The 17,645-nt window shown below is 35.9% G+C and overlaps 1 protein-coding gene across 1 annotated transcript in view; it reads right to left on the reverse strand.

Moving 5' to 3' along the window:
• Positions 1-222: 222 nt before the first annotated feature.
• UBASH3A (ubiquitin associated and SH3 domain containing A) overlaps positions 223-17,645 on the reverse strand; it is a 108,004-nt gene continuing 90,581 nt past the window's right edge. The window contains exons 11-14 of the mRNA XM_072614879.1: positions 12,159-12,303; positions 6,867-6,967; positions 5,973-6,082; positions 223-1,679 (exon numbers count right to left, since the gene is read on the reverse strand). Of these exons, the coding sequence (XP_072470980.1) occupies positions 1,545-1,679; positions 5,973-6,082; positions 6,867-6,967; positions 12,159-12,303 (491 nt within the window). The 3' untranslated portion in view covers positions 223-1,544. The remainder of the gene's footprint in view (positions 1,680-5,972; positions 6,083-6,866; positions 6,968-12,158; positions 12,304-17,645) is intronic.

A 17,645-nucleotide genomic window follows, 5' to 3' on the forward strand; every position in this document is an offset into this window, starting at 1 on the left:
TTCTTTTCCCTCTATTAGAATGTAAACAAATCTTCATTGTTTAGTGCCTTTATTTTGTTCAAATGTATTGACCTTTCTGTGTTGCTCCTGACTCCTGTGTTTGAATTTCAAAGTATCTGCTCAACTCTCATACTTCTATTAGAAATGCATGGAAATTAATTATTTCATTAAAGACCTATTATTTTTCTCCTATAATATTATATTCAGATTTTTATTCTTAGTTGTAAGCTTTTATCTTTTGCCTTTTGGAATACCTTAATCCAGGATCTCCTTTTCTTTATTGTAGTACCTACCGAGTCTTGTGTGATTATAACTGATACTTTGGTGCTTGAACTCTTTCATTGTGACTACTTGCAGTATTCTGTTTTTAATTTTGGGCGTCTCAATTTTGCCTATGATACTTCTAAGAGTTTTCATTTGGGGATTTCTTTTATAAGGTGACCAGTAAATTTTGTTTTATTTTCATTTTCCTTCTAGTAGACCTGGATGGTTTCCATTTGTGATTTCTTGAACTATGGTATCCAGGTTTTTTTGGGGGGGGATGGTTGTCATGCAGATTAGTGATTCTTAATTTATTTTTTCTTCCTCTATTTTACTAGTCACTTGTTTTTGACAATACATAGCTTGCATTTTCTTCTATTTTTTCAGTCTTTGGAGTATATTCTAATATTCCTTTTTTTCTTGAAGTGTTTGATCTCTGTTTTGTCCATTCTGTTTTTAAGGTGGTCCATTACTTGGGTAAGGTTGACCACCACCCATACTAAGCTGTTTATTTTCATTTTGATTTTGTCTTTGAAAAATTTCTTGCTTCATTCTTTCCTAGAACTCTTGTAGTACTCATGCCTTAACCATTTATCTCTCTGAGTCTCTGTTGTTTCCGAGTGATTCTCTTCTTTTGAATTTGTATGTTGGGTATCTCTAGGTCCATAAGCTTTCTTTAGCTTGGTTGCTGCATGTGAAATAGCATATGAAGTCATTTTTTAAAACAATAGATTAAGTAGCACTCAATAAATTTAGTCTGTTACAGAATGGGTGCTATTCCCAGCATCTCAGCAGTATTTTCCTAGAAGGGTAGATGTATTTGCTCTAATTCTAAGAGAGTGAGGCCAAAGAATACTCACTGTATACAGAATAAAATACTCACATCTTTACTATGGGCCTTAGATAACTGGAAAATATTGCTATACTTCACCATTTTTTTTTTTGAAAAGTGGCAAATTTTATTTTCAAATTTTCAATGCTTATAATACATTAAAGATACATGTCAGTATAAGTCATGCTTAGATCCTACATACAATATGTGACCTCTGATGGATCAATGTATTCTCAGACTGGAGTTCCCTGGAGCACATCAAATCACTACCAGATTCACCACAATCCAAAAGTGTATTACTTATACCTTACATTACTTATACATTTCATGCCAAGAGAGACAAAAAATCCTTCATATATATAATATTTTACAGTCCTATAAGGTGCTAAATCATGAGGAAATATTTTTCATCTTTTCATTATGAAGCTCCATTGAATAATATAGGGAGCCCTTAACCATCCTGTATCCAGTTTCTCCAGTTAAATGCTGAATTGGACCCATGAGTTAGTGTTTTAACTGGTGGGTGGTTGAGCTGCCATTTGTTCTCTCCCACTTCTTCACAGAAACACATGCCAAGTGAAGGGATCTAGAAAAGAGATTTTAGTAGTTTGTTAGTGAGGACTTTTGGCCAAGATTTCTGCCTAAATGGAGGCGGAGCAACACCGAGCTCCCATATGCTCACTTCAGCAAAAACCTTAAATTCATACAGAGCAGGATAATAACAGTCAATCACGAGGCTTATCTTCATAAAACTACATTTACCCTTCAACATTTTCCTGTATCTTCCATCCTTCCCCCTTTCTCCCACTCTCACCCTGCTCCTATATTGTGCTTTTAAGGCACACAACATACAATCTAATTATTACTTGGATACTCATATTCTCTCCTCCCACTCACCTCCAGGATACCTGCTCCCATCATCATGTAGATTTATCAGGTGTCATTTAGAGGGTGGATTCTGCATTCCAAAGTGTGACATGTGACTAAAAACTCCACTCATCCCCTTACCCCTTTTCTTTTGGATAGAGTGAGCTGCTAAAGAGAGTGGGATGAGTGAGTTGTGATCTGCTTAGCAAAGCTCATTGCATTAACTTTTCCTCCTCAAATTCACCTTTCTTCTGGATTTCCCTGTTTCTATTGAGGGCACTACCATCTCTCCATTCACTTAGGTTGTCAATTTTGATGTTATTTAGGACTCCTCATTTTTGTTCACTCCACTTATCCAATTTCTTGCCAAATCTTGTCATCTTTATCTATAAAACATCTTTCTCATTTCTCCCTTCCTTTCCAGTCACAAAATCATGACCCTAGTTCAGGTCTTTATCTCACCTTTTCTGGACAATTACAATGGCTTCCCAATTGGTTTCTCTGCCTCAAGTCGCTCCCACTTCCAAACCATCTTCCATAAAGCTACAAAATGATACTCCTAAAGCATATATCTGATCATGTCAGCACTCCATATGAGCTCTATTGATTCTAGGACCAAATAGAAATCCCTTTGTTTGTAATTTAAAAGCCCTTCACAACCTGGTTCCAACTTAACCTTTATTTCCTTATGATACATTTTTGTCCTTTTTGTAATCATTTGATCCAGCTAAGCTGGTCTTCTTAAAAAAAATGAAATATTTAAATGTGAATAGGAAATTAAGGTGTGATAATACCCATTAAGCAAAGTAACGTTAAAAAGAAAAGAACTTGGATTTATGTTGAAAACTTTCTGCTGAATTGAGATTAGAGATAATTCATGTATGCTTGTTTTAACATTGTATATGGTAATTATCTATACACTGAAAAACATGATTTGTGAAAAGCTGTTATGTTCACTGACAGTTATGATCTATTATTTCATTATTGTGCTATGCAAAAAAATTTTAAAAGTAGTTCAACTGCTGAGCTTAAAAATAAAGAAACAAAAAATGGACTAATTAGTCGCTAGCAGAAAAATGTTAATTAACCATTTATGTTATTCCCCCTCATTATAAATAAGGATATTTAGAAAATAATGAAACAGATTAAGTCATACTGCTCACACTGAAACTGGTATACTAAGAATTATTATTTAATATTATTATTAGTAAAATATTTTAGTGGAAGCAAAAGGTTTTAATATTTTTTTTATTGTTTTACTTGTTTTCAGTGTTTTACAATTAATTCCATATAACTTAGATTTTTTTCCCCCTCCCTGCCCTTCCTTGCCCCCTTCCTACCCCCCTCTCTGAGTTATCATACAATTCTAAATACATATATTCCTATTATATATTATATATATTCCTATATTATATACATACATTCCTATTAAATACATTTTTACCTTAGTCATGTTGCATAGAAGAATTAAAATGAATGGGAAGAATCATAAAACAAATCAAAATATAATATAAAAGAAAATGATCTGCTACATTCTGTGATGAAATTCCATAGTTCTTTCTCTGGATGTGGAAGGCATTTTGCCTTAAGAGCCCAGTGGGAATATTTTAAATCCTTGCATTGCAATGAAGTTCTAAGTCTACCAGAAAAAATCTTCACACACTGTGTTTGTTGCTGTGTATAAAGTTCTCCTGGTTCTGCTCCTTTCGCTCAGTATCAGTTCATATAAGTCTTTGGTTTTAATATTGCCATTAAATAAAAACTTAAATATTTAAGTTTGTAAGATTCTTTAAAATGTCTGTTTTATGTATGTCATATAATGTATATAATATATTATGCATACACATGTGCATTACCTGTATCTATAAATAATTACACATATTTTGAGGATATAAACTGAATTTTTATTGGTATAACATTGCAAAATCAAAAATTTATTTTAATTTTACTTTGCTAAAGTTTAATCAAACTAGATTTAATATTCCCTTTTGAAGTTCCTTCCACTTATAAACTTCACTCACCACCCACATCCTAGAGAAGCTTTTTTCTTACAATTACCTTCATCTTTCTTTGTGATTTTTTCCAATTACGTGTAAAACAATTTTTAACATTCATTTAAAAATTTTTGAGTCCCAAATTCTCCTTCCTTCCAATTGTCCCCCAATGAGAAAGGAAGCATTTGATATAGGTTATATGTGTGTAGTCATGGAAAGCAATTCCATATCAGTCATGTTGTAAAAGACCAAAAAAAAAAAAAAAAAGCCCCATGAAAACTAGATAATTTTTAAAAAAAATTGTATGTTTCAATCTGTATTCAGACTCCATAAATTGAAGGAGAGAAAAGTGAGGTTTGAGAGACATATGGGTAGAGAAAGAAATCAGATATGTGGAGAAAGCTAACCCCTAAATATATTCCTTGATTCCCATCACTAGCAACCCTAGATAACTTTCATCGTTCTTTGGCCAAAGAATGCATTTAATCTCACTTATTCTAATTTGTATAACTTCTCTGATTTCTGTCTTACTGCTTGCTTAGATAAATGTTTGCTAGCTATTTGTGGTTATTGTTTTGTGTGTGTGTGTGTGTGTGTGTGTGTGTGTGTGTGTGTGTGTGTAATAAATTTTTGGTTAGTTAGAACTAAGTTAGTTATTATTGAATAAGTTAATTATTATCCTCTTAGTCTGAGGCAGGACTACTTTCCACCCAGAGTGACCAGGGAAAGTAGTTTTTATTCTGACTTCAAAAAAACTGTATATATCTGATATGGATATAATTTTAGCCCAGTGTCCTGCTTGAAGATAGAGTGGATAGTAAGTGCCCTCCTGCTCTGCTCAAAGATGGAAATAACAGTGTCCTTTGCAGATGTATAATGGAGATGTACAGATTCCAGATTTTATATATCTAAATACATACTTTCCACAAGGTGTTCCTGAATACTTAAGTCTACCATCTATATTCTTTACATGAGTGTAGGGTTAATGGAATATAAGAACTTCTCTGTGCATTAATAGGCCTATGTGACCAAATGTGTTCCTTTTCTCTTTTGGAACATGGGCCATGTTCCCAAGTCTAAAGGTACACAGGTATTTCAATCATGGATGTCTTGCTGTTTTGAACTCCAACCTAGTTCATAGCTGTAACACATCCTGAGTCACATAGAGTCCTGATGCAGAGCCAATCAAGCTCTGGGCCACAGGGTTTGCATGCCTTTCCAATTAAGTGCTGAGGCATGTAAAGCTTCTCTGTGCTAAACCAATCAGGTACTGAGTCTTTGCTTGAAAAATTGCATATATTATGTTGCTTGGAAGGAAGGAACTGGTGGAGGGGGGACCTTGCCTAGGGGACTTGTTAGTGGGGAAGCTTGTTTGTGGAGAGGCTGGATGGAAAGAACATTTAAAATGTTGGTGCTGCCTGAACTGCTGATGTGTACAAATATTTCTGTGACTTTATTAAATTTTGCCTTCTGGTATCTCAATGGTGATGTTCTGAATAAATGCTTTGGTTTGGTTTTGAATGAAGAGATCTTATTATATTTTGTGGTTCAATCCTAGAAATATATATGTATATTCATAGCAGCTGCTATGAATATCATATTGGTGTTACAATGATTGAGCCAAAAAAAACCCTCTTACATTTATTCCATAAAGGAAACAGAGTAATAATCCTTCTCCTCCACAGAAAGCCAATTGAATCATCAAATCATTAGACCTAGGAAGGGCAAGGAATCATAGCATCTATTGCTGGGAGGGATCATCATTCATTCTCACCCTCTAATTTTCTTTATGAAGAGAGCAAGGTTAAGGGATGTAAAGTGATTTAATCCAGATCATGTGACTCTTAGTACTCAAGACTAGATTTCTCTTAACTCCCCATTCATTAATTTTTCGATAATATTATACCACCTCTTGACTTAGCTCTTCACTGACTCACTGATCATTGAGATGGGTGCACAGGACAGCCCAAAGAGAAAATAGCATTCATATGAAATTTTCTCCTGGAGAATCCATTTACCTTTCTGACTAATTGAGCAAAATCACTGATGTCTCTGGGTGGGAGGTCAAGTAGTGGTCTAGTGCAGGAGTCCAGAGCTGAACCATGGCTTACAATTGAGATTACACCACCTGAAAAATAAAAAGGAAAAGATAGCCAAAATAATGACTACTGAAATTACCCAAGGTTTAGTTTAGAGTTCCCCAAATATTTTGTAGGGTAAAGTCAGGAGTGTGCTGACAGTTTTCTGAAAATATGAATCTTCAGAAGATTCAGCAGCTACTGTTAATTATGGGAATCATGATGAAACACTTTTAATCTACCTTCTTAACATTTTCTATACCACTTTCTTTTCAACAAAACAATAAACTATCTCTAATTTTTAGTATTTACTCATTTCCAAGGTGTACAAATGTCCACACTAACACTTGCCTCTTGAAAGCCCCTTGTGAGGAATATATCAGCATAATGGTGGACCTTCATAGGCAAATCAATGCATGCCTAGGAATGGCAAGGCTACCACACCAAATTTAGTCATAATACCCACTATTAACAGTAGCTACTATATTTTCTCTTTTTTAAATTAAATTAAATTTAAAAAGTGTTAAGATGATTTGATTTTGACTTGACACATTTACTTGTATTTGCTCTAATGCCTTTGCTCTGACTTAAAACAGAATTAGATATAGTGAAGGAGAGTAAGAGAAAAATAGACTATAACTTCAGAGAGAAAAAACCATGCAATCATTACACTGAGTTAACCCTAAAGTTGCTGTACTCCAATTCTATTGTAAGAAAAAGATACTAACTTATTAGATAATAGTTATCTTGGCTAGTTTCTAATACAGAAGCAAGATCCTGAAGGTAGAGGAAATGACTCTAGTCATATACATAGCCAAAAATATTTGCTTTCACCTGGGCAGGCAGCAACAATCTGCTTCACAGTCATAGAGCACCTTTGTATGTAGTCATCATAACTTTCCGATGGCTTCAGGGAGGAAAGTGGGAATGCAGATCTAAAAAAGAGGATAAAGGGAATAGTCAGTCAGATCTTATGGTGAATCAGGGCTGTTCTAGAAAAAATTGGGTTGTTTTCCCTAATTACCATAACCAAGTGTAAAGCAGTTTCCTAAAAAGACAAAAACAAAAAACCAGATAACATGTTGACCCTTGGGTGAAGGCAACTGATAGAATACAGGAAACTTCAGTGGCTGAGGATCAACCAGGTCTTTGGTCATTTTTTAGAAAAGCAAACTGTTCTTATTTTGAAGTTGGCTTGAATCAGTTTCAGAAAAGGAATTGACTGCTTAAAGAATCTCTAAATTCTTGAAAATATGATTTTCATTTTCTTCTTTTGTGATTCTTCCAGAGTGTTGCAAGAATTCATCCTGCCTCTCTTCTCTGGACCTCCACCAGAATCACAAATGAAAATATTTTTTATAATACAATACTATTCATTACATTCATGTAGCATAATGTTCTTAGCCATTCCCCAATAGATGGGCATCCTTTTCATTTCCATTTTTTTGACAGGACAAAAGAGCTACTCTTAGCATTTTTGTCTAAGTTCGACCTTGTCCTCTTTCTTTGATCTCTTCTGGGTATAGGTTTAATGGTGGTATATCTGGGTCAAGGCACATACATTGCATAGTAACAGTATAATTTCAAATTGTTTATCAGAAGACTTGTATGAACTGATACAGAGTGAAGTGATCAAACCATGAAGAACTATTTATACTATAACACTAATATTATAAAAGTCATGAATTTTGAGGTACAATGACTATCCATGATTTTGGTAGACCAATGATGGACCATACTATCTATTTCCCAACATAGAAGTAGATTTAGGGTGCAGAATGAGACATATGTTTTTGAACACAGAAAATGAGGGGATTTACTTTGCCTGATTATGGACACTTATTACAAGTAATTTGGTTTTCTTTTTCCAGTGAGGTATGTGTGGAGACAGAAAAATGGATTTCTGTTCATTTAAAAAAATTAATTTGGAAAGAGTCATGGCAACTTGTGGCAGAAGCAAATGTCCATAGGAAACATGCACGTATATGCAACCTGAGATGATTCAAAGATGATACTTCCTGAACTCTAGACTCCAGTGTTCTGAATTTCCCAAAGATCATGATTCTAGAGTCCAGCCTTCTAGAAGGAAGTTTTTGGGATAGCACAAACTTAGAAAATTGCCTCCTGGGTAATTTCAAGTTTAGGATTTCCTGAATTTGAGCACTTTAGGCAATGGATTTTCAGGACAGAGAGAGAGAGAGAGAGAGAGAGAGAGAGAGAGAGAGAGAGAGAGATGATGATGATGATGAATGATAATTGAGATCCCTTCGAGCACTAGATGCTATGATTCCTTGCCCTTCCTAGGTCTAATGATTTGACCTTTCTTGCAGAAAGAAGACATTCCACTTGATTCCTATGATTCCTACAATGTATCCTATTCAGAGCCAGCCTATTCTTTCTGAGACAGCATTTCAATCTGTTAACCAAAGATTGTAGTTGATTTAGAACTGGAGTTGGTGGAAATTGCAGCAATCTGTCTGGGTTCTGACTCAAGGATTATCTACCAGAGTGCACAAGAGCAGCCTCAAGAGAAGTTTATTAGTAACCAACAGAAGGACATCCAGTATAGACTATGAAACAGGAGTAGTATGAAGACATCCGTAGCCTTTCACAGTTGAAAGTTACAGCTATCCCTTCATGTAAGTTTCCATGGGAAGATTTCCATGGGAAGACCCTATCACACATGAATATGTGTTTGATCAATTCTCTTCATCTTTTATACTATTTCATTTGGTGATCTCATCATCCCCCCTGGATTCAATTGTCATCTCCACAGAGGACTTTCAGAACTACTTGACCAACCCTAAGCTCTCTGCTGACTTCTAATCTCCAGCTCCCTATGAGACATCTCAAATGATCCCATAGACATTTTAAGCTCAACATGTCCCAAATTGAATTGTCTTTCCTCTGAAATTCTTTCTTCTTCTTAACTTTCCTGTTGCTATTGAGTATACCACCAACATTCCAGTTCCCTAATAGGTGTATCACCCTCAAATCCTCACTTTCACCTCCACCAATCAGTTGTCAAATCTTGTCATTTCTACCTTGGCAAGGTCTGTTGTCTATGCCTCCTTCTCTCCTCTGACACTGCTACCACCCTGGTGCGAGCACTCCCCATCTGGAATGATACAATAGCCTGATGGTTGGTCTCTACTTCGCCTTTTCCCACATCAGTCCATCCTTCAGTCAGCTGCTAACGTGTGCCTCTTAAAGTTCAGGTCTGACCATGTCCCCCCACCCCCAAACCCCCATATCCAATAAACTCTAGTGGCTCCCTGTCACCGAACGGATCGGACTCAAAGTTTTTTATAACCTGCCTGACCCAATTTTTAGTTTTCTTATACATTATATTCCCTTCTCTGTGATTCAGTGATGCTAGCCTCCTTGCAGTTCCTTGAACAAGCCATTTTATCTCTTGGCTTAAAGAATTTTCTCTGGCTGTTCCCTATGCCTCAAATGCCCTCTCTCTTTAGTCCCTACCTCCTGGTTTTTCTGGCTTCCTTCAGGTATCACCTAAAATCCCACATTCTATAGAAATCCTTTCCTGTTCCCCCTTATTTTCAGTGCTTTCCTTCTGTTGATTATTTCCAATTTACCTTGTATATAGTGTGTTTGTACACAGTAGTTTGCATGTTGCCTTGTCTATTGACCTTGAGACTGGGGATCCTTGGATTCCTTTCTTTTTATCCCCAGTATTTAGTGCAGTGCCTAGCACATAGTAATCACTTAATAAATTTTTACTGGAAAAGGCGAAGATTGCATATGGAACTATATTTATTTTGTCTTTTCTCCTTGCTTTTTACAGCTTGATTTTTTATTATTCCAATTTTATTTGATAATTTCAGCACTGACCTGCTTGTCAATATTCTCTTCTGAATGTCCTATTTTTTAATTTTTTAAAAATGATCTTGCTCTTCCTAAATCTACTGCCCTTTAAAAAACTTTTGTCTTATAACAAATATAGTGATGTAAAACAAATGCATATATTGGCTGTGTCTGAAAATCATGCTTCTGAGTCATTAAATTTGTGACAAGAAGTTGGAAGTACAATTCATCATCCGTCTTCCGTGGTCTTAACTGGCCACAGTATTGGAATCATTATGTAAATTCTTCTCCTACCTCTGCTCACTTCACTCTGGAGCTAACCTGTGGGTTTCTGACCTTCCTGGGGTATCTCTAATCTGGGCCTTATGGTCTTTCTATCCCCTATGCTTCCTTGGCCAGGGCCCTGTGGTTTTCTGCATCCTCTCATCTTTGGTCAGTGTTTCTGTGGCCTTCAGAGCTATTTCCCTGAGTTTTTCCTGGCTCCTTTAAGGCAATGCCTTTTCCAGCACCTGTATGTTCTTCTTCTTCCCAATTCAAACCCTGAAAAAGTGGGATCAGTCTACTGGAGTCTCTTGACTTGGCCTTCTAGACTATGGTTTATTGAGGTTGTCAGAGCCTTGCTCTGCACCTTCTTTGGCTCTTGGTTTACCCCTGAGGAAAGGCAGTGGGAAATTAGATGCTCTTCTATTTTTTCCCCTCTGACTTTGCCTCTGGGAAAGGATCAGGAGTTTGGAGTATTCATTTTCCTTTCTGCTTCCCTTGCCCTTTATACTCAGGACCACAGAGAGACATAAACACCTTTGGTGCTTGGTTTTTCCCTGGGGAAAAAACTCAACATTCTGTGTCCTGCCTCTCTACATTTGTATAAGCTGTCTCCCCATGCCCAGAATGCATGGCTTCATCATTCACACCTCCCAAGAATTCTTGTCTTCCCTCAAAATTCAGTTCAGATGTTACCTCCACTATAAAACTTGCTTTGTTCTTTCAGTTATTTCTTATATACTGTAGTATATACTGTATATACTGTAGTTCTCTAACTTCCCTCTCCTTCATGGGGAGGGTCTTGTTTTTATCTTCATATGTATAGGACTTAGAACATTATCTATAAATATTTAACAAATTTTGAATTGATTTAGCACAAACCATGTTTTTTGTTTATTTTGTATCTTACACAATGCAATGCTATTATTTAAGAAGACTTGTCAATTGAAAGAGTTGAAAATCTAGTTTCAGACATTCACTTTCTTTCATAAAGACACCGTCTTTATCTCCTCAGACTCACTGAACATATCTGATAAGTTGTCAAATTATGTCATTTCTACATTCATGATATATTTCTTCCATCTCCACTGACTCAGTCAATATCCTATTCCAACACTTATTGCATCTCTTTTGAAGTATTGCAATAGCCTCTTAATTAGTCTTCTGCTTTCCAGTCTTATCTCTCTAAAATCTAGCATTCATAAAACTGCCAAGGTGATCTTAATGTAATAGAAGCTTGGAGCATGGCCAGATCTCATAACATGAAGGCACTCTGATTTTAGAGGGAGACATCCTGTGTTCTTTTATCATTTGAGAGAAGCAGCTTCTTTTGATTGGCTGCATAACTAGATAAGACTGTATCTTTAAAACTCCAATCTCTCTTTCCTGCATACTCTTTCCTGTTATAGTCAGTGGGTGAATATCACATGCAGGCCACAATTCAAAACCCTCTCTAAATCCCTTTCAAATGAGGCCTTTTCTGATCCTGTAAGTGCTACTAAAGCTCTCCCCTTCCAAAGTTACCTTGTATGTGTCTTTTATATATAATTGTACATATTGATTGATGTACATAGGCAGTTAAATGGATAGAGTGCCAGCCCTGGAGTTTTGGACCTGAGTTAAAATCTTTCCTGAGACACTTAATAGCTGTGCGATGCTAGGCAAATTCCTTAACCTTGTTTGTCTAAGTTTTCTCAACTGTAAAGTGAGTGGAAGAAGGAAATGGTAGACCACTCCAGTATTTTTGCCAAGAAACCCAACATGGGGTCATGAAAAGTCGAACATGACTGATTCACAAAACAATAAATTGATGTACATGTTAGAAAGTAAGTTCCTGTAGAGCATAGACTGTTATACTTTGGTCTTTGTATCCCCAGGACCTAGTAAGCACATCACTTACAGTGTAGTATGTATTATAGTAGGTTAAGCATAGTACTTGTGTGCTTAATTAATTCAACCTTAGAAGAATTTTCTGCAGGTGAAATGATGTGAAACTTGGGAGTACAGAAAATTAAACTGGAATAAATATGACTTGCATACCTGTAATCAACATCAACATTAAAATTTGCTTTGGTCAGTTCACCCAGTGTCATGAGGGCAGGGATTGCTTCACGTATTTCCCATTTAGTCCATTCAAAGAGTCCAGGTTCCACTCTTATTTTTAATGATTTCTCCTGTTTGAGTTCTGGGTTCAAAAGAAAACACAGTTGGTGGTGATGTGGATTATATGTAATTGAACCTTAGATTCCAGCAACTAGCACATAAACATGCCTACATATCTTATTCTAAAGAAGATAAAGTGAAAAATGTGATGCTATGAAGAAAATATTGCTGAAAAAAAAACAGCTACACAACAAACCACATCACTGTGAAGATAGTGAATGACCACATAAGCTCTTTGTTTGTTGCCATGATTGTATACCCAGTAAATATCAGTGTCATTAGTGTGCCTAGTAAAATCATAGACAGCACAGGATATTAACTATGTAAATGGAATCATGGCAAAGCTAAGTCAGTACAATTATATAGGTAAACTAAATGTCATTGATATAAGCATGAAAATTGCCCCAAAGAAAAAATGAAAACATTATCTAAACTAAGAAATGATGCAACTTGATCGATGTACAAATGACCAACTATTAGCCAAGTATTTATTGAACATCTTCAAGAAGGTGCCTTAGTACTCTGTAGGGCAGAATTTCTTTCACAATTGAATACTTGAATAATACAATGGCACATGGGAGAGTAGCACTCAAGAGCTGTCCGTGGTAATTGGGTTTTCATGTGGATCTAATAGGTCTGTAGCATGCTGCAGCGACAGCAATGGGAGAAGGCAACCCTTTCTGTTGAAGGAGATGGCTTGACTTCTAAACTGGATCTTCTTGCCTTTGTTCTTATGAAAGCAAGAAACAGAGGTCTCCTGGCAGATGGGACTAAGGGAAGAGGATCACCATTGCCATAATAACAGAGAATATGGTGTTGAGCAATGTCAGAGAGATACAGCTTCCCCTGCCCATCTTGCTACCTATTGTCATATAACTCCTCTCCCTTTCATGGCTAAACTCCTTCAAAAAAACTCCATGTACAATCAGGAGCCTCCACTAGTTTTCTTCTGATTCTTTTCAAATCCCTCTGGAATTTAGCTTTCAAACTCATCATTCAATTGAGATCACTTTCTCCAAAACTACCAATGATGTCTTTTTTTTCCTATGTTATATTTTTAAAATAAAATAATTTATTTTTTATAAACATTCATTAAAAAATCGAGTCCTGAATTTTATCACCCCCTTCCAGTACCTCCCTCACTCATTGAGAAGGCAAGTAATATATACATGTGAACTCATGTGAAAGATTTATTTCTATATTAGCCAGCCAATGATCTCTTAATTACCAAATCTAATGGTCTTTTCTCAATGTCAAGTGCCTTCTCTTTTGGATGACCACCCATTTTTCTGGAGGTTAGGGAATATGCTTTTGTCTTTCTTTATATCTTCTATGCTTGACACACAGTAAACATTTAATAAACTTATGTCAATTGACAGACTAGTCAAATTTAAGAGCCTGTTGAGTTGCAGAGATAATAAACACGGGTTTGGGCAATTCCAGAATTGGAGTAGATCTAATTTGTGAACATCTGATGCATATTATTGGGAAACTGGGTAACTTTCTTTCTTTACCAAATAGTCCCAGAGACTGGTTGAGGACCTTATAAAGACAATTAACCTGGAGGCAGAGCTGAGATGGTGGGGTTAAGGCAGAGATTCATCTGAGCTCTCTCAAATTCCCTTCTAAATGACTTTAAAATATTTCCTCAAAGGGAATTCTGGAGTGCTAGAACTGACAAAGGGATGAAGTGAAACAATTTTCCAGCCCAAGACAACTTAGAAGGTTGGCAGGAAAGGTCTTTCTCACTGGGGTGAGAGCAGAGCACCATCTAGTGCAAACCCACTCTGGAAAGTCATCAGTATGCCTTGGGGGAGGAGTGGGACTGATAAGTGGTGATGGCTTCTAGATCTCTTTACCCACAAATGGTAAGGACAATTGGTCAGAAGGAGATTACAGGTTACCCTTTGCTGGCATTGCATGCAGGACTCTGTTGTATTGCCCATACCTAGTTCTGAGCCCCAGTCCCAGGGCAAGGAGGAGCACTAGAACACTAGAACATGGGTTTATAGAGGACTGGGGAACTTGGTCACAATTCCAAGGTAGAAAAGAGTGTTTGTGGTCATTTGTAGACCAGAGCATAGACCAGGAGAGTAATGACCCCTCCTTAGATCATAACATCTTGGAAGAACTGAAAACCTATAGACTCCCAGAACTAGCTCTGAAAATAGGAGGACAAAAATTACCTGAAGCTTGGGACAGTCCCATCCACCCCCTCACCCCAGGAGCAAAGCCCAACTTTCAACATAAAGTGAAAAGAAATAGGCTAGAAAAATGAGAAAGAAACAAAAAAGAGCTTGAGTATAGAAAGTTACTACAGTACCAAAAATGTTATTTTATAGAGATAAAAAAATTATACCAAAATTCATCTAGAAGAACAAAAAGTCAAGAATATAAAGGAAAACAATGAAAAAATGTAGATGGAGACCCAATAATATCAGATCTCAAACTATTACAAAATGATAATCATCAAAACAATCTGGTAATATCTAAGAAGCAGAGTGGTGAGTCAGTGGAATAGATTAGGTAAACAATACACCATGGTTAATGATCATAGTAATCATAGTTTGATGAACAGAAAAAACCATAGCTGATGGGACAAGAGCTCACTATTTGACAAAAATTACTGGGAAAACCTAATAGCAGTTTGGCAGAAACTAGGCATAAACCAACTTCTCACATTGTATGCCAAAATAAGGTCAAAATGGGTACATGATTTAGACATGAAATGTGTTACCATAGGCAAATTAAGGGAGCATAGAATAGTTTTCCTATGAGATCTGTGGATAAGGAAAGAGTTTATACTAGAGACAGAAAGCATTGTGGGAAATAAAATTATTTTGGTTACATGAAATTAAAAAGTTTTGCACAAAAAATCCAATGCAGCCAAGATTAGAAGGAAAGCAGAAAATGGGGGAAATTTTTACAGCAAATTTCTCTGATAAAGGGCTCATTTCTCAAATATGTAGGCAAATGTGTCAAATACATAAGAATATGATAGTCAAAGGATATGAACAGGCAGTTTTCAGAAGAAGAATCAAAGCTGCTTATATTCATATGAAACAATGCTCTAAGTCACTGTTGATTAAACAATGCAAATTAAAACAACTCTGAGGTACAACTTTATACCTACCAGAGTGATTAATATGATAGAAAAAGAAAATGACAAATATTTGGGGGAAAGTAGAAAAACTGGGACTGCAATGTTGGTGGAGTTGTGAACTCATCCAACTATTCTGGAGAGCAATTTGGAACCATACCACTTCTAGCTCTATATCTCAAAGAAATAAGAAAAAAAGACCTATATACAAAAATATTTATAATAGCTCTTTTGGTGGTGACAAAGAATTGAAAATTGAGGTGATGTCTATCAATTAGGGGATGGTTGAACAACCTGTATTATGACTGTGATGAAATATGATTTGTGCTATAAGAAATGAGGAGCAAGATAGTTTCAGAAAAATCTGAAAAGACTTAAATGAACTGAAGCAAAATTAAGTGAGAAGAACCAGGAGAACATTTTACACAATAAGAACAATATGGTACAATGATCAACTGTGAAGGATTTATCTATCCTCAGCATTACAATGATCTAAGACAATTATGAAAGTCTTATGATATGAAAAATGCTATCCACCTCCAGAGAAAGAATGGTAGAGTATGAATTCAGTTTGAAGCATACTTTTTAAAAACTTTCTTTTTGTCTGTGTTTTCCTTTGCAACATGGTTAATGTAGAAATATGTTTTGCATGTCTGCGCATCTATAATCTATGTCAAATTGCTTGTCTTTACTAGGATGGGGGAGAGGTGAGAAGGAGGGAAAGAATTTGCAAATTCAAAGACTGTTAAAATTTATTTTTATACATAATTTGAAAAAATAAAATATACAAATTTTAAAAAATAAAGGCAATCTCCACCATTTAATATTCATAGAAGGGTTAATTGGAATCCCTAATGAGTAAGTAGTGATGACTGAAGGACACTTTTCTTAGGGGGCTCTAGTTTAAAAAGTACTGCCCACTAGACAGCCTAAACTAGACACTGGCTAAAAAAAATTTCCAGAGAAGAGGGACACTCTAAACTAAGACTCAACAGCCTTGCCTAGCTTCAGTTCTGATAAACACTGAACCCAAAGACAGTAATTTTCTTGGTTAGTAAAACTGGGCCATAGAGATTCCTCGGTTGAAGTGATATCCCCAAAGATCCCAGTAAAACTAATAGTTAGCCTTGGACCTCCCTAAGTTCCGCTTTAGGAATGAAAGAGTATAGTTCTGATTGGTCTGTGATCAGCCCATACCAACAGTAAGTTTGAGAGTAAATAGATCCATAGGTCATAAGAAAGCTGGATCTATTTGATCTCTGCTCATATTAATTTATTATATTGCACGTGAAAAATGTAGATGTGGTTACCCTAATGTGTGCCTTACATATAATTACATATATTCATTGATGCGTGTATTAATTACTACATCCTTTGAGAATACTTCTGTTTTATTATTTTGCTCATCATGTTTATCTGCTTATGTGCTGACATCATATATTACTATAAAGATAAAACGATGGGTCTGTTTCTACCAGTTCAATGTTTGTACATGTTTTCTAATTTTATATGGTGACCGATATTATTATTTTGCTTTGCTTTTATGTTTGCTTACTGGTCTTCTATGGCTGTATGTGTTCAACTAAGGTATGTTCCTATAATATGCTCTGCATGTAATTTACACATAGAGTTGTTTGCTAAAATAGCTTGTCAAACAGTATTTTATGTTATGATGTATCCATTACATGCATTTTTGATGTAGATTTATTGTGAATGGCACCCTGACATAATTGCCTGGAATAGTGTGTTTATTTTACCTGTCCTGATTAGTCTTGATGCTTAGTTCAATGTTTATGATATTTGCTTGCACATTTCCTGTATACCAGAACTGAATTTTTTATGGACTGCAAAATGGCAGAGACTCAAGAAACTTGGGAGGAGGTACTTTCTTCTTCAGTCAGAGGCTTTGATTTTTTATTTTGATTCCAAAGCTGGCTCTTTCTACCTTTTTCATTTGTAGGAGTAAGAAATAGAGTGGATGGGACCTAGGAAAAGAGGGTTGTCGCTGCAAGAAAAGTAGGGTTACAGAGTTTTGCAAACATTGGTGGGGCTTTTGAGCACGCACCAAAAGTTTCAGTGTTCCCAGGCAAAGGAGTCTTGAATTTCAGAGATACCACATTTCAGAGACTGCTAGATCTAACCTGTGAAGGAATATTTATCCAGGAGTTCAGCTTCATATATTAGGTAACCAATTTATTCAAACTGTCAAAGTTAGAAGAAGAAATGAAACTTTTCTGAAAATTATATCAAAAAGAACTTTCCAC

This window comes from Notamacropus eugenii, chromosome 5 (assembly GCF_028372415.1).
Source record: "Notamacropus eugenii isolate mMacEug1 chromosome 5, mMacEug1.pri_v2, whole genome shotgun sequence".
Taxonomy (NCBI): Eukaryota; Metazoa; Chordata; class Mammalia; order Diprotodontia; family Macropodidae; genus Notamacropus; species Notamacropus eugenii.